This window comes from Acyrthosiphon pisum, chromosome A1 (assembly GCF_005508785.2).
Source record: "Acyrthosiphon pisum isolate AL4f chromosome A1, pea_aphid_22Mar2018_4r6ur, whole genome shotgun sequence".
In the NCBI taxonomy this organism is placed as follows: domain Eukaryota; kingdom Metazoa; phylum Arthropoda; class Insecta; order Hemiptera; family Aphididae; genus Acyrthosiphon; species Acyrthosiphon pisum.
Genome location: NC_042494.1, coordinates 32,526,133 through 32,544,384, shown reverse-complemented (window position 1 = coordinate 32,544,384; position 18,252 = coordinate 32,526,133). Strand labels below are relative to the sequence as shown.

General features: G+C 30.3%; 4 protein-coding genes across 4 annotated transcripts in view; 2 read left to right on the top strand and 2 right to left on the bottom strand.

The window, feature by feature from the left end:
- Positions 1 to 4,068: 4,068 nt before the first annotated feature.
- LOC100159370 (NADH dehydrogenase [ubiquinone] iron-sulfur protein 6, mitochondrial) lies at positions 4,069 to 7,074 on the bottom strand. The gene is given in 3 exon segments (NM_001293457.1): positions 4,069 to 4,990; positions 6,610 to 6,786; positions 6,869 to 7,074. Coding segments are annotated over 3 exon segments (372 nt in total). The 5' UTR covers positions 6,998 to 7,074; the 3' UTR covers positions 4,069 to 4,924.
- Positions 7,075 to 7,242: 168 nt separating this feature from the next.
- On the top strand, positions 7,243 to 8,466 carry LOC103307767 (protein SREK1IP1). The gene has a single exon (XM_008180044.3). It carries the CDS (start codon positions 7,612 to 7,614, stop codon positions 7,999 to 8,001), a length of 390 nt encoding a protein of 129 aa, XP_008178266.1. The 5' UTR covers positions 7,243 to 7,611; the 3' UTR covers positions 8,002 to 8,466.
- Positions 8,467 to 8,701: 235 nt separating this feature from the next.
- Positions 8,702 to 13,626, bottom strand: LOC100166224 (guanine nucleotide-binding protein-like 1). Its single transcript, XM_003241269.4, has 11 exons — positions 13,370 to 13,626; positions 13,159 to 13,288; positions 11,396 to 11,750; positions 11,102 to 11,312; positions 10,902 to 11,006; positions 10,723 to 10,814; positions 10,466 to 10,588; positions 10,234 to 10,359; positions 10,015 to 10,165; positions 9,802 to 9,942; positions 8,702 to 9,053 (listed from the first exon to the last, which is right to left on the bottom strand). The coding sequence occupies exons 1-11, from the start codon at positions 13,458 to 13,460 to the stop codon at positions 8,800 to 8,802; spliced, it is 1,779 nt and encodes a 592-aa protein (XP_003241317.1). The 5' UTR covers positions 13,461 to 13,626; the 3' UTR covers positions 8,702 to 8,799.
- Positions 13,627 to 15,474: 1,848 nt separating this feature from the next.
- Positions 15,475 to 18,252, top strand: part of LOC100163738 (probable protein phosphatase 2C T23F11.1) — a 13,490-nt gene continuing 10,712 nt past the window's right edge. Inside the window, exon 1 of the mRNA XM_029486929.1 lies at positions 15,475 to 15,676. Within this exon, the coding sequence (XP_029342789.1) occupies positions 15,490 to 15,676 (187 nt within the window). The 5' untranslated portion in view covers positions 15,475 to 15,489. The remainder of the gene's footprint in view (positions 15,677 to 18,252) is intronic.

The following is an 18,252-nucleotide window of genomic DNA, read 5'->3' as shown; positions in this document are numbered from 1 at the left end:
TATATACGATCAATGTATTATGAAATAATCATTTATTATATGATTAAAACTAAAAATTGTATGAATAAATCCGCAGGTAACGATAATATTGAACGACTGAAATACTAAATTAGCCTATATTAGTTACGGCGATATTACCTATTTTAATATGCTCGTCGCGGTTAGATCGCATAGCTACATTTAGGTCACTCCTGATTCCGCCAAGTTCAACAGATAATTGAGCCGTCACTATTAAACAAATTTTAAAAATCAAAGAAGTCGAATTTTAGAGTCCATTTATTTATCTTTCCCATAGACCTTATAGGTACTACTAGACAAGAACTGTGTATAGCACACGATTATAAAGAACTTAATAATCGTGGTATAACAACAGCATTACGAGTGGCGTATAACATATCGCAATGATAACGTCGTGATGTAGCCTGTCTTGACAAAAAAATACAATTAAATATATATATATCAGTGCCGTATCCGGGGAGTGGGCACCGGAGGCACGTGCGCCTCCCGAAATTTTTTTTTGGCTTGTTTTAAATTATAATATTATATGTTTGATAAAAATTAAAAGTTAAGGCTGTCGAAAGCGAATCATTTTGAAAGGGTCAGATTCAGGAAATATTGTATATCCATCGTTAGAACTGTGTGACTGTGTGTGTAGTGACTGATCATTAGTGTGTGTGAGTTTCCCGAACGCTTTATGTGATTAAAGATAAACGACGGCTAAGATTCTTGGATCTCAGTAACATACATATATACGCGCAGTCACGTCACTATATTTTGTGATAAAAAAATGTTCAACTCCCATGTACCACAAAACACCCGAAAAGCGGAAGAAAAATTGGAATGTTATGTTTGCAACACATTTTTATATAATGATTAATGATTATATATTAATGAATACATTAACTTATGGTTTACAATAATATTAATACATTTTTATATTAAATGAAGGTACCATGGTTGTTAACATAAATATATAGTCATAAAAAGAGTATATTATACTTTATGAAAAAAGGGGTCATAATAAGAAATTCTAGCATTTCAAAGGCTAGAGAAAAAAATTAAGTGCCCCTCCCCCTCCCCAAAAAAAAAAAAAATTCCTGGCTACGGCACTGATAAATATATATATTATGTTATATTACCATACTACCTAATAACTGCCTTACTATTACCATAATAATCGAGTAATCAAAAAGCGTCCTCTATGTTGTTTCGCTTTCCATATACGCATTGCTCGTCTAGTAGTATAAGTTCTATGATCTCTCCCCGAATTTGAACATCGGAACATTTTTCTACTAGTTTTCTAGACATTAAATAATTACCTAACACACGTATGTGTTTTTTAAAACACGCATCACGTAATATCAACCACAATCATCGCTCTACTCAGTCACTCAGAATCTAAGTGTATTTATTGATTACATTTTACGATTTATTTTTTTTTTGCTTATTATTGCGTTTCAAAAGTAAAGTTATGATAACACGGGGTTCTGGTTAGGCTATTTACTCACACAACATGTCATTTTACACATCACAATTTATTTTATTTATTTATGTTTTCTGTAAAATAATATTATTAGGTATCACGATAATGTTTAATTGTTTAATCCATTTGAATAATTTAATAACTATAGTCATAAATACAGGATATAAAAATATATATTTAATTTAATTGAAACACGCTAATTATTGACATTTACAAAAAAATTTATATTACCTACCATATATTATTATTATTATTATTAAAAATAATTAGTTTAATGGCTTTCGTCATATAGGTAGGTACTATGAAAGTTTGTCATAGTTATTCTTATATTTACATTTATTAACAATGTGAAACCAGACACATTACCATAACCTAACCAAGACACATTAATTTATTTGATTTTACCTACGTATTCTATTACAATGGCAATACATTAGTACTTAGTAGGCTATTTATGTCAACAATTTCAGTACACAAATAACCCGTGAAAAAATAGGTATAGTAATATTATGCAATATAATTTTGTCAAAAATGTGTTCAACGTTCAACCCACCTACCTTATTAATAATAGATAAATAAATAACTAACAGCAATATAAATATGTGTATGATAAAATATCCTTAGAAACATAGGTTGACGTGTCGCATTGTTTTTTCGTATGTACCTAGGTGGCTAGGTATGCAATGACTTATCATTTAATTCAAATTTAACACATCCATTAGGTATCTATTCAGGGGTGGACTTACCATTTTTCCGCCTTGGGCATTACAACACTAGCACCCCGTACATTGGAGTGCTCCCACGTGGGGTGGTGGGGGGGTCCACGAAATAAAACAAAACTATAATAATTAGATGAAATCTATAAGATTTCTGAGCTGTATAATGTTTATGATTATTAGTTACTTTATAAAGACATCTGATTTCCAGAAATAATTCCAGTATTCTAAGAATATACTAGTTTGGTGGCCGCGCGCTCGCGCACACTTATTGTAGAGCCTGATGCGGGGTGAGGCGGGTCATTCCATTTAATAAGAAATAATTTTATTTACTTGCTAAGCACTGTGCGAGCTGTCCACCACCCAGCTAGTAGAGTGGCTATATACAAATATACAATGTGCCCAGCGGCCCGAGGCAGCATATTTGGCTGCCTTGGCTGGCGTTTTGCGCTTGCGCCATTCACAATATTGTATGAGTTTACGCCGCACACCCTTATACCACCTCCCATGCATTAACATAGGAAACGCCGGCGATTGCCTCGTCGAGTGTCGATGTCGAACCTCTTAACGATGGCTGCCGGTCGCAGGATTAAATTAAAACGTTACTGCGACTAGCTGAGCCATTCTCCACTTTCATGCAAATTGTATACAAAAAAAAAATTAATATAAAATATGAATTTAGGTAAATATAATTATGAAATTATGAAAAATTAAAAAGTAAAATTAACTAAAATTGCGTCCCAATAAATATTGCGCCCTAGGCACGTGCCTTGGTGGCCTATGGGTAAATCCGCCCCTATAGATAACTAATAGATAATCTATTAGTTATTACATTATTACCACTTACCAGTTATCTACTCAGTGACGAAGTGTACTCAAGAAGAGCGACGATCGGTTTTTGTTATAATTTTTTGATATAATCAATAAAATACCTACCTACCTACCTATGGATATTAATGATAATTTTGTGAAAATACACGTTACAAAATATATGATTGCTTATATCATGTTACTTATTGGATAAAAATAAAACTCTTCATTTACGTCTTACAAATTATGGTACATTTTGGATTTGATTTTAGTTTATAACTCAACACTTAACACTAATTGATTTGTAATAGTTATCATAATGTATTAATATAATATATTTTCTAGTATAAAATGAACTATTTTTATAATTGAGTTGAACATTATATTTATATACCCACTTTTTTACAAGCTTAAATTAAATTTAGGGGTAGGTACTTTTAAGCTTGGTGCCTTGAAGGGAGAAGCCGCCCAATGACTGCTCTCCTGTATATTTATTATTAATTATATAGGTACTCAATATTAATTTGTAAGAAAGCTTTTTCCGGTCTTAATAAGGTAACCAAAATAACTGAAGATAATATAGCTCTATAACAAGAGAGATATGGCAGCTAATTCAGCATGCCAATATAAATATAATAATCCATAAATCATTTAAACAGCAGTATTTTAGGGTTTAGATTTTTAGAGATTGCCTATAGGCTATTATTACAGTCTTGTAAAGTTGTAAAGAATACTTTTATTTTGTATTCGAAATACATATTCGAATACCTTCTTTTACAACTAGTTTTTGTCAGTTTTTGAATGGTTGGTAATTAACATTTATTAATTAATAATTAAAAATACATCGTAATCATATTATGACCACATATGAATATATGATACGGCATACAACACATTGGTGTAATGGTGTTTATAAAAATAATCATATCATGGACCAATATTATATTTTGTTTAAAGAATAAAATTAATGTTCATGATTTATAATATTTCTTGTCACAAATTTAAAACAATTTTTCTGGATCGGAAAAAAATATTTTTTTAATGAATAAAAAATACAAATAGAAGTATTCAAATACTTTTATTCGAATACTTTACAAGACTGGCTATAAACTAATATAATAATTTATTGGTAATTATTGCACAAGTTAAATAACACCTTGTTCAATTTAAACTACAGTTTTATGAATTTGTATTAGTATTTATAATTTAGGTGTTAAAAGTACTTGGTAGGTAGTTACAATTTATTGGACAGAAAAATATAGAGTGAAACTTTCTCTAATTAGGTAATTACTATGTTTTCAGAAATATTTTTTTGTATGTTGTATTTCATGTTATGTTGTTGTTGTTAATCTAACAAATTATATATTTTATACCCGACTGTAAGCTTCTTTAAAACTATTTTTATTTTTTCATTTAATGCATATTTTGAACTTTCATAGACATTTAAATACCATGAGTAAAAAAATAAAAGGATAAACTTAATTACATTCAAAATTCTATTGTTTTAGACTGAACATACTAAATTGTATTATATTCTCTATACTTTAAGTTGAATAAAAATAGTGTAAGCATTAAAGTAATAATAAAAATCACATTTTTGGATTTTGAGCAGAGCAATGAATGTATCTCTTTACGTTTTGGTGACTTAAAAATTCTTCAACATTTTACTATAAAGGTAGTTTCTACCGTTTCTGGTAAAAAATTGGTTGGTGGTTTTTTTATAAAAAATATTTATCAATGTATATCCTTTCTGTGTTACAAAAAATAAACAAAATTTCAATCAAAACTAGATTTTTTTTCTAACAAATGTGATTTATTTCTAATATAAACAGATTCCAATTTACAAGTTGTTATTATTCGATATCTGATAATCTAAATAATCTTCAAGAAATTTGGTTGAATAATGTAATAATTTTTAATGACTATCCTTCTTGACAAACTGTAAGCCACAATATCCGCAAGCATGATTCCCTGGTTTGTCCTAAATAATATAATAATAACAAAAAATTATATCAAAAGACTATTTAAGCACTATAAACATATATATAAACATCACTTTAACATTGAAATATGGATGTTAAACTCTTTAAATATTATTTAACATACACTATATTATGCTTCTTTATTAATAAACTGTAGACAAGGCAACATAATTTAAAATAACGTATGTGTTTATTATTAAATAAACAATAAAAGCTCAAAAGTTTTAAGATATCATATTATAATTTATTCTTTTATAAATATTTGAAATACCACAGTTTTTTAACAGTTATTTGGTAAATTAATTATTTAAGAAGTTATAACTTCTATACACGAAGCCATAGTTTCTAGATTTCTTGATCAGATTAGTAAATCAGTCAAGTTAAAATTAGAAGAAAGCCACTTAGTTAATTTTATAATCAGCAAGAAGTTTCCCTGATATCTTAACTAAATTTCTTGACATATAAATGGAAAAATCAAATGGTTTTTATTTTTGTTTTAAATTTTTTTATCCTTATACCAGTAGTTGAACTCACTATAATTGCTATATTCTCTGCATCCAAAGTCATATGACCATGTTACAATTAATATAATTCGATGATTTTATAATTATATAATTTTGGTGTTTAATGCAATTATGCACATGTTATACTTTAAAACACAGGTATTCATTTTTTATTTTTATTTCACTGTAAAAACAGTTTTTTATTTTTTTTTAAATTTTGATTGAATATAATATGCTTTAAGTACTAACACATTTTTTTTTCTTATTGATAGAGCGTCTCTTGAGACTATTAGAGAAATATTATTGTTTTTTTTTTTTTTTTTTTGTCATTGGGTATTATAATTTGTTTTTATTTTGGATTAGTGCGTTCTATAGAAATATTGGGTTGAAGTTGTATTATTATTAGCTGACATTATTAAAAGATTGAAATATGATTTAATAGAATAATGTAATGTATTTGTAAATATTGTACTGACACTGTAAGCTATACTAGTTTCCCCAAGAAAAAAGTAAAAAACCTTCCAAACAAAATTGGTTATCGGCCGTTATGTGGAGGAGATTTGACGCTCTGACAAATCATTCGATATGCGCAAAACTGTACCTTTCTCTAGTGGAAAAAAGCATACTAATAAACTAAAAGATTTATACCTACTGTAATATAGTATATCAGAGTAGGTATAATATTTATGTTGTGTATGAATATTAAGCTATTATAAAAAGTAATAGGTATTTAGTTCGATTTACTTACTATATTAATTTAGAGTGAGAATTTAAAACAAATGTGTCTAATATTATTTATTAAATGTTATGGTTTTAGGCCAGTGTGCAAACCCGAAATAATTAAATATTATACAATTGATAACCTAAGGCATTAAAAAAAAATAAAAAATAAAAAAATATAGCCTTGAAAGAACAAAAATTTGGCTAATACCTTTAAATATGTTCCTAATAATTGGACATTGGGGTTAATACGCCTAACTTTACCAAATAAGAAGCATAATGAGAGAGGAATGCATTACACATAATGTCAAAATGTCATATTTGATACAATGAAATTTAAATTGTAACAACCAGTTTGTGAACAATCGTATGCGAGTTTATAATAGACTGTGTACCAAATTTATGTAGACTTTTGGGTGACCCAGAGGTCCGCCGCCACCGTCGCAATATACAACACGCTCAGTACACGGCTTGGGTGGTACTTGTTTGATGAGATCAATGGCGAACGACTGGTTCACTTCCTTCTTTTTGTCAATGAAACGCGCCAAACGATAATCGTCTTTTTCCCATTTCTACAACATCACGTAAAATAATATTTATATCATTACCGATAAAAGCCAGCTAAAGTGAACCGTACACTGGACGACTACTCACCTGACCGGTATGAGTTTCAACTTCTTTCGGTTCCCACGAATATTTGGCAGCTTGTAAAAGCGTTGGCCGACAAGCACGCTGCGTTAATCCAACCGCAGCAATCTTCAAACCCGACACCGTCAGAGCCATAGCAAAATCCAACGACAAAATACGATAGGGCCAAATTTGGTTTTAAGTTTTAACGGGCTATCACGGACGGCCGACTCAAAGACGAAAAGTTGTTTCGCATAAATCTGCTGATAAGGAAAACATATGTTACTACTCACTTGATAGTTGATACAGTTGTAAACTATTTATCTTGATTCTGGCCATAAAACATATATCTAGCGTCCCGTCCAGAATGATGAATTGTTTATGTTTGATAAGACAATGATAATATTGTTGACAAATTACAATTGTGCACTTGTAAATTTATTGAAATCCGTATAGCTCAATAGTTGTTGTATAGTCGTCTCGACTGTACACAACTTATGGATGTCGTTAAGTATTAACTAATTTCGACGAACGTCGTATAACACTATAACTCCGCGTTATAAATTACGGTTTGTTTGAATTATAAGTTATAACTATTATTATCATTATGTCTTCAGTAGTAGTCTGTCTCTTTCGCCGCCATTAAAACGTATCAAAAGATTTTTTTTGCCGGAACAATGGAAACTTGTTGCTCGACCAAACCTCGTTGATAGAGCCGTTTCGTCGGGCAAATAATAAGTAACACTGACCACAGAGGGTCGGTGCCTAGTATGGAGTCCAAGTTTTCGGGTTTTGCTAAAGAGACCACGGCCAGACCTGCGTGTAAAAAATGCGGTTACTCTGGTCACTTGACGTTTCAATGTCGGAATTTCATTAAGATCGATCCCAACAAGGATATCGTGTTGGATGTGAGCAGCACAAGCAGTGACCCGGAAGAGGATTATGTGACACCACTAGTGCAGTTGCGCGAGATCGAATTAGCTTCGAAATTGAAACAGGCGGCATCCAAAAAGAAGAAGAAGAAGAAGAAGAAGAAGAAGTCAAAGAAACGCAAGCACAACACGACTGACAGCGAGTCATCCGACGATGACACGGCTGAGCGAAAAAAGAAACATAAGAAACACAAGAAACATAAAAAAGAAAAAAAATCTAAAGATTAAGTACCTACCTAGTAAATAAGAAAGTATATTTTATAAGTTTTGAATATTTAAAATTTCCAAAATATTTTATACAGTAAATATGACCCAACAATATAAATATATAAAATATTCAATATAAATGGTATGTAATGCATATCTTTACTTTATGTTTAAAATAGTTAAATAGTTTTCACTTAGTGGTATTATGTTAAAATAGTAAGAAACACAGGACCGTATTAATCGATACATAATGAAGGTGTATTAAAAAGTGTCTTCTGTTGTAATTTCTCACTTCATATTGTTTCAACATAATATATTGAAATTCATAACTTAGCGATTAAATAATATGACTTTATTTTTTAGCAGTTAATCAAATAGGTATTATTCATGAAAAGTAATATAGGGTTTTTTAATTAGTGTCAAACAGTGATTATAATCTTATTATGTAAAGAAAATATAATATTATAAAATACATTTTTATTACCACTTAATTTATCAAAACCTTAATTGACCATCCAAATGTTTGAATTTAATTAGAGATCAGTTGAAAAAAAATAATCCAGAATAGAGCTAACCAAATGAAATGATTCAACTGGACCAATTAGTATAAAATAAAGAAGTTATACCCATGTAACTTCTTTATTTTATTTTATCAACAAATATTTAAAACTATTGACTTCTTTGAACATTTTATGTATATATATATTTAAAATTAAACAACTAAAATTTACAACCAGTTTTAATTTAAAAATGATATAATACTCAGAAAAATACATATTAACATAATATCTTATTAAATATAAAACTGTAAAACTGGCATCAATCAGACATATCCAATGCGGCAAACTTATTAGATGCAATTGCACCACATACTTCTGAACTATCGCTACCACAAGATTCATCTCCATCACTGCCATCATCCTCAATTTCACTAGTGTCATTGGGATCAGATAGAGATGGTTTTTGCTCATCGTCCGACAGTTCTATACAACTGTGTTCAAATGTATCAGGCTCATCCACAATGCCTTTAATTTTCCATATATTTTTTAGCTCTGCAGACGACAACCAATATTCTAAAGAATATAAGAATAATCAGTATAGACATTTTGAAATGATTAAAAGAACCATACTTGGCGGCAACCAGTTTTTTGAGTGGCATTTGCCCATTTGTCCTACTGGGTCAACCTGTCAACAGGTTATCTGTAGGAATTGTGCATGCCATATCCCTACACACAAATCAGCCACCGAGTATGGTTCTTAACTTGAACACATTAAAGAGTCCGGACTTTTATTTATGTTTTTACACACATTTATAGTTTAATATTCAGCTTAAAATACACCTAAAATTATTTTAGGGGTGAGGAAACACCTAAAGAGTATTAATTTTCATATAAACAGAAAATTTTATTTCTTTTTTTTTTTATTGTCATAGTAGTATTCTAAATGCCTATAATTATGTATGAACACTATCTGTGTGTTCTCGTTGGTTTTTACGAAAACCAGTTATTAAAAGTGAGTTATGTATAATATGTAAAATATTAATATAAAATATTTGAAAATGCTCATAATTCACTTAAACATTAAAATATTGTAAAAATCCAACAATAAAACACAGATAATTTTCTTGAATTTAAGTCTGATAATAGGCCAATTAAATTTAATGTTTAATCTAAAAATACAAAATCGGAACTGTTGAACGTACATTTTGGTATGTTATACGGGTACGTCTTCTTAAGCTTTTTAAAGAAATAAAAGTCTGGACTCTACAATCTACAACTATTCAAAAGTATTTTTAAACATTTTAAAATTGATGCTCTGTACTTTTGTTTGATGTAAATCCAAGAGGTCTCAATGCTAAGCAAATTTTTCCACTAAGTGTCATACGTAGTAAATGATTGGCAGCACGATATGTATCTGGTCGTCCAGCTCTAGCGGTTATAAAACCTCGTTTAATTGCCCAACCTAAAGAATTAGAAAACAATCCATACATAAAAGCGATTTAAATGTATTTTTAAAAGCAATAAAATTGCATACTGTCACAAATGTCTATTGCAGACCATTCGTTTTCTCCAGACTCTGGATGTTGTAGGTTTAAAAGTTTTATCAGATTTAATCTTTCAGCTAAAAATTTAATAGTCGAATATGGCTCACGAAGTTGTGCAATAGGATAACATCCCATTAAAACCTAAAGAAACTTGACACATGAAACCTCAAATAATGTTGTTTATTATTATTATTATTATTATTTAATACTTGTAATGGCTTGGGGAGTTTAGATGGGAACACAAGTCCAGGACAGTCACACAAACGGACACTGGAAGTTAAAAATATCGTCTGAAAATGCTTTGTGTGTCCAGGAGTTCCAGAAACACTGACAACCTTAACAAATTAATATTAAATAATAAGATAATAAGTAAATGTTACAATATTTACAATATGAAAACGTTATTGTAACCAACTGCATTGTAATATACAAAGTAATTACTTTTTTGCCCATCAATGCGTTCAAAACAGATGATTTCCCAGCATTAGGTTGACCTAGCAAACCAATTGTAAGATAATTGTTTTGAAACAAATCAAAATGTTCATAACTCGTTTCTGGAACAGCCTTAGAAATAAGAATTTTATGAAATATTTAATAACTTGTTTTAAACTAATAGATATCACTTATTATTATGTTTCAAAAAAACTATCAAATAATATCAGGTCAATAATATTATTTGTATACAAAAAATAGCTTACTGTAATTTTTTCTTCTATTTCTACATCTTCTTCATCATCATATTCTTGTTCTTTTTCCTCTGAAATTTTATTTTCCCAGCTCTGTAAGTCAACTGCAATACATAAATTATAAATACATACTAAAACATTAAAAACAACTATTTATAGTAATTAATTTTGTAAATATTTGAAAAACATACTCTTTGCTTGATATTTATCAATGATACTTTTACATTCTTTCAACAAATTTTCTGCAGCTTCTGCAGCCATCTTTAATTTACCTCTGGGTTTTTTTTTCTGAACACCTTTAACATACATAATATATTTCATTAACATTTTCTAAATAAAACTTTGATGTTTCAATCTTACTAGATTTTAATTATTATTGTTGCTTACATACCTTCTTTAAATTCAGAACTGTTTTTGTAAGATGTAAAAAACAGCACGTGAACTTTAGCTTTGACATCATCATCTAAATTATATGTTTGTGTTATTTTATGTTTCCACGCCAAACCAATAGCTGATGGCACCAAATCCATTTTATTCAGAATTATAATCAAACTCTTTTTTAAAATCTTTAATACATATGTAAACAAATACGTAGGGACAGCCTAAAATAAAATTGTACTGTAAGTTTCAAAGCTTTAGAAAAGGTAAATAATACATTAATGGACAGTAATATTTATTAGCTTACTGGATAACGAGCATCAGCTATCCACACAATAATATCTGACATTTCCATAACACGCCACATCTGTCGCCAAGTTTCCAAGTTCAGCTCAAAATAACTTAATTCATCCCAGTCACTTCTTTTTTTCATTGTCATTAAATACTCCCTGAAATAACCATATTCATGCCTATCCAGTTCCTCTCTAGTAATATCTGGACTCCATTTAGGTCGCGTTGGAAAACCAAGCTCATCGCCGCAAAAATAAGGAGCGGGGTCAAACTCAAGTTCTTGTTCAGATACTGGAATAATCTGTTTTCTTGCGTCTTCTTTCCTTTTCTTTATTTCTTCTTCAGTTTCTCGACGAAATTGTAGTACATACCTAAACAAAATTGATCAGCTTATTTTAAATTGTGGAGAAAATAAGAATAATTTGGTTATGACTTATGAACAATGTTTATTTTTAAGTCATTGAATACTAATGTTGTGGTGTTATTAGCTCTAACATTAGAGTAAATTGACATGTTATCTAATTTAAAGGTAGAAACTAGGGAATCTGGTAACATTATAACAATATTAACATTTTAAAGGAGTTTTGAATATTTTAAAATAAATTGTAATATTTTATTTAGTTGTGAATAAATTAGAAATTGAAACATTGATAAGAGTACAAGTAATATTTTCACCTTCAATTCACTCTAATACTAAAACTAACAACACAAAATTGGTTCAGCTAAATGCAAATTTGGTATGTTGTAAGTTTGTAAGAAAGAGACAACAATTACGGGTGTGATGTCTTCTTGAAGAGTTTAAAAATTATATTTAAATTTACAGATTAAATTTGTAAAGTTAACATTTTTTAAACGAGTATATTATAATATTTGATAAAAAAATTGTTTTGTATTCTTAGATAAATAATGCAAAATATATTATTTTTATAATTTTAGTTAAAATGATAATGATAATATAATATAATATTACTTATTTGAGTTATTTATGTAGTTAGCAGTGGTGGGATATCAGGACTTTTCCAGATAGGCCGCGGGTTGTTCATACAAATAATAATTAGTCATTCCTGCTTATGACTGTAGAGCAAAATATATTGAAAACATTATTGGCATTGTTAAAAATAAGAAAATTCTTAGATAAAAATTAAAAACCATCAAAAAAACAATGTACATTTTCTTAAAATTTATATTGTATATTTTATAAAATGCAAAACATGAGTTAGTTTGTATAGAACCTAATTAGTAATTACTAATTTGGGGGCAATATGTTCTATATCAAAATAAACATGCATTCATAACCTACATAAAACACTAAATATATACAGGATAAAACAAATTCGAGGGCCGGTAGATTAGTTTTCTCGGGCTAAACTTTTTTTAAAGTCCGACACTAGTACTTAGCACCATATTAGTATCATTTCCTCGATCATTTCAAAACTGATTTTTGGTTATAGACAGTAAATTGCATAGTACATTTTGGTATATTTCTACTTCACAGGTCACCTTTTTAAAACTTGTGTATTTAAGTATATATAAAATTATGGTGAAGTCAGAATTTGGCACTCAGGCATAGTTTCAAAGTTAGTATATGAAGAGTAGGGAAATTGATAAGTGGATATACGGCGGTTACCCTGTGACCAACTTGAGGTGGTGTTGCATAGCAAGTTGAGGGATATGGATCACTGGCGTCCCCCCTCCCAAAAAATGTTCTAAAAAAGGGGTGTCCCATAAAGTGGACAAATTCCTAAATTTTAAACAAATAATATGCTTATTTATACACACTGGTTAGGATTAGATTTTCCGCCACGATGTAATGGCTGTTGATTGATACTCTGTACGTTGAATTCAGGCAAACGTTCTTTGGGAGGTCTATCACTATTGCCTTCGGCTCTTTCATAACTATTCTCAGAACCTGTTTAAAAATATATAATATACAGTCTTATACAATTACACAAATGTGAACTAATGATTTATTATTCTAAATGTCTCCTACCAGACGCTTGTTGTTTTCTCTTCCTTTTTTCTTGTATCTGCTGTTTTTTTTGTTTGCCACTGAAGGGCACTTTTCGACGTCCTTGGGGCATCGCAATATTTTATTGTAAATAGTTCAGTTTCTACGGTTCTTCCGCTCTTAAAGTTTAAAATAACGATAAACGATTTTCCAAAACCATCACCAGTAATCACTATTTTAATACTGTTGTGTGCAGGGATCCGACCACCTGGGTATTGATAACAGATCCGACCGTTAGTCGTGGGCATGAAGATTAGATATATCTAGAAATTCTAGAAATTTGTATGATGTGTTTTAGTTCCATAAGTATCCACCAAGACGGCGCTAGTGATGCTAAAAGGAAAATATTCCCCCCGAAATCCGCCTGTTGTATTACATTTCGTATTTTCGTAACCACAATATTCATCTCGTGTAGTCGTGTCCAATTGTCCAGTCCTGCATATCTTACAGGGTCTTAAGTCCGTGCTACAAACGTTACACAGGTTAAATTGAGATAGATAACAATATCTACAAAATAAATAAAGTATCACTATTATTATTTATGTATAGTTATGTACAATAAATATAACTAGTTAAAAATATAAGTACAAGTACCTATTTATAATTTTTTATTTAAATCACGATAACTCATGACTCATGAATTACTAGGTACCTAGTTTTAGGTAGATGTGATATTTCTTTAGAAAATTACTCGATCTAAAAATTTTGACTTGGCTGTTTTTACGAAAACACTTAAAATTTAAGATATAAATGAAAAATCTATTTTGTGACTTTTGGCCTTGAATATAATTATTGGTGGTAAAGTTTTTTTGGGGAAATCTATGAATTGTTGGTCAATAAAACCAGAGTTTTTTATTTTATAATTAGGGCAACGTTGATTATTGGCAAAAGTGAGCAAGTTAATGAAAATAAATTAACTGTGGCAACTGGCAAGTTAAGTTTACTTCAATTAAATTGCCTTCAGTTAAGTTAAAAGTTAACGAAAAATAAATAAACCTAACTCGGTTAAAAAAAGTTAATTTTATTCAAGTTACAATATTAAAAAGTCATAAACTGCTCTAGTATTTTGATTTACAGAAACATTTATCAATACGTGTAACACTGCGTAAAAAATTAGATTATTATAATATATATGCCTAATTAGAAAAAAATGACCAAAATCGAAAAAAAGTCATCGAATCTGCAGTATTGTCTAGTTGGTTCACGAAAAGAAAATTAACTTAACTGCACGAAGATGATAATTAACTACAAAATGTTAAGTTACAACAATAATAGTTTTACGTTCGCCAAGTTGGCCCACCTAAGTACTGCGACATTTTTTTAAAATCTATGTCATTATTTTCGCCGTCGTATAGGCTCTGTGCGCGGTCCGGCGCAGGTTTTCTCAGTGTCCGCTAGGAAATGAAATCGAACGACCATCACAAAACATATTATATCCGATCCCGATGATATGCTTCATGAAATGGAAGACTAGACGCACAATTTGTCGTTTTTGTTGGATCCTAAATTTAAAAAAATGTGAGTAGGTCATTTTTAGACCGGTTGTCAAACAGATTTCACCCCACTGCTGATCCCTTGGATGAAGTAGTGTAGGAAAGTCAAAAATAAATTAATCCCCAAACCGTCGTTTCACTGCTCGACGGCACGTCCAACTCGACGACTATCGTCAGGTACCACAAACATATTAACACGTTCGTGGTCATTACTGCTACAGCAGTAATTTCAATTTTGATGTAATGGGTCACTACTGCTATAGTAGTAATTTACAAACCCACAAAATCGGGCATTACTGCTCATGCAGTAATATTTCCAATGGTATTAAATGGAACTAAACATGTGACTGACCTACTATGATCACTCATAAGTTTGGGCACTGTTAAATACGAAATTCTATTTTTTAATGATTTTTGTTGATATTTTAAAAAATTGAGTGATGTTCTGAGGAGGGTAAATTAATAATATAAAATGTGAAAAGACCACGAACGTGTTAATATGTTGCATGAGTGACAATGTCGGTTTTCTTCTACCCGATTCCCACGTGATGCAACTACGCAGGGTTATATACACATTTTAATTGTTTTACAGTTCATCAGAGTTTTACTATGGGTCAGACATTACCAAAACCGGTGACTACAAAGCACACGGAAAGGTGTCATAACACGTTTCTAAAGGTTGGCTCCAGCTCTATGCAGGGATGGAGAATCAACATGGAAGATTCCCACACTCAAATACTGGAACTTCCCGATGATCCGAGTGCCGCATTTTTTGGAGTTTATGATGGTCATGGCGGTAATAATTATTTTAAGAGAATAGCAACTACAAATTTAACAGTCGGTCTTATGCATTAAACTTATGCAGTTAATTACGCTGAAAACGATGGTGAAGTCCGCATTTGGCGCACGGACATAGTTTTGAAGTTATGGCCTAATGAAGTTCACTATTTCGCGATTTTTACGCATTCGCGCATCGCACTAGTTTACTACGACTCTTACGAATATTGATATATTTTTTTTTTGAAACTTATGTAGTTAAGTACGCTGAACACTATGGTGAAGTCCGAATTTGGCGAACAGACTTAGTTTTGAAGTTATGGCCTAATGAAGTTCACTATTTCAGAGCGCAGCGACGAGTGCCGTAAAACGTATAATCACTGCCTGTCCGCTATACTACGACATAACATACATTTAAATCGTTTAATAATTTTTATGCCGATACACACCTAATCACTGCAACTTTAAACTTCCATAACTTTTGAACGGTAAGTTTCCGGGAATTTTTGAGGAAAACCGAGGTTCACCTGAGGTGGTTTTACACAACAAATCGGGGGACATTTTTTGATTGGCGCCGAGGAGCGTAGCGACGAGTGCCGATACACGCGTAATCACTGCAACTTTGAACTTCCATAACTTTTGAACGGTAAGTTTACGGGAAAATTTGTAAACAGTTTTGAATTCAGCATAAAAAACCACGCATTTTGAAAAAAAAAAAGGTGTCTGGTAAAGTAGATTTGTTCCAAAATCGCAAAATAGTGAACTTCATTAGCCCATAACTTCAAAACTAATTCCACGCCCCAAATTCTGACTTCACCATCGTTTTCAGCGTACTTAACTACATTAGTTTTAAAAAAAAAAATTACTAAAAAAAAGGTGCCTGGTAAAGTAGAAAAGTTCCTTTTAAATGTACGTTGAACTTTGTAAAAATAAATAGGTATCTAGTTTACTTATGGAATACAGTCAATAACTTATACATTAAAAACAATTTAATCACCCTTTTTTCTTGTATTAGGTACTTTATAACTTACGAATTCGTAATTTTTAAAAATCTAATACATACTAATTTTGTCTGCTTGTATTTGTATTCATATATTTTCCATCATACTAGTTTGTCCTAGTATTTTTTTATGTTACTCAAATCTCTAAGCGCATCTTATGCCAATTTTTTTTTCGTCCACAGATGTTTCAATTTTAATTTTCCTTATTACTTTTCAGTTAATTGGATGCTTATGTCCACATAGCTTTGCAAACCAATTACTCCACCCTTCAATCACTATTTGTTCACTAACTTCCTGGCTCCTGCTAATCCGCCTAATGTGGTTGTATGTACATTCCATAAGGAAGGTAAAAGTATAGGCAGTGGTCGGGAGTAGCGCGCTAATTGTAGCGACGCTGCAGTAGCGCACTACTGTAGCTGTATAGTGTATAGTGATTAACATAGCGTCGCTACAATATATACAATGTAGCGAAATACTATAGCGCGCTAGAAATTTACGGTTAGCGTAGCGAAAATGTTAATTATTTTATCGCTACTTATAACCTATTTCATGATAATTAAAATATTATGATGAATGTTTATTTATTTAATTAAGATGACTAGATGAGTGTATTTTTGAATTGTATATGTAAAAAAACAGTATTTTAGATTCTATGTATCATTGAATTCAGATTTAACACTTCCATCACAAGACCTACACAACGACAAGGTCCACTTGACACACTATACAACGGAGCGTAAGATGTTCTAGATGCCATGCTTGCCATCAACTTTAAAAAAAATAATGTTTAGCAGATCAAAGTTCTTTGTAATCACTAATCCCCTTGCTGTATGAAATCCTTTCTCCCAGTGACCGAATGTCTAATCAGTATGAACTACTAACTGGCAATTTTCAATAAAACGTTCAGTCCTGTAAAGAATACTTTTAAAAAGTACTTGAGTAAATACTCAAATACATTTTATTTTAAGTATTTAAGATACTACTTAAATACTTTGAAAAAGTATTTGGAATACTTTACAAATACTTTTGGTTTTTAAAGTGGATTTCTAATTATCGTAATATAAATACATGGGTAGTATGTAATCTAATAGGTATCTAATAGTTTTAAAGGGAATATTGTTATTCAATATTCAATAACTTTTTTTAGAAATCTTGTTTTCACAAACCTTTGGGCTTCGGCTAACACAGAAATACAGAATATTAAATAAGACTATTATTCTATTATTGTAGTTGACAATAATATTTTTACAACCAATTATTTCGAATAAAAATAAAATGTTCGAAATAAAAAACCAAAGTATTTAATACAAAAAAAAGTATTTAAAATACCATTTAAAATACTTCATGCTGAGAGTATTTAAAAAGTTATTCAATACTTAAAAAAGTATTTGAATACTTTTACTCAAATACTTTTACTTAAATACTTTACAGGACTGAAAACGTTTATCTGTTTTGAGATTTGTTACAAAAATACATGAGATACATTGAATAAACCTGCCTTCCGAAATTACAAGTCAAAATATAGCGGTAGGCTTTAACAAATAATGACCAAGTACCTACTCAATTGAATATCTAAATAAATCAAAACAATTTT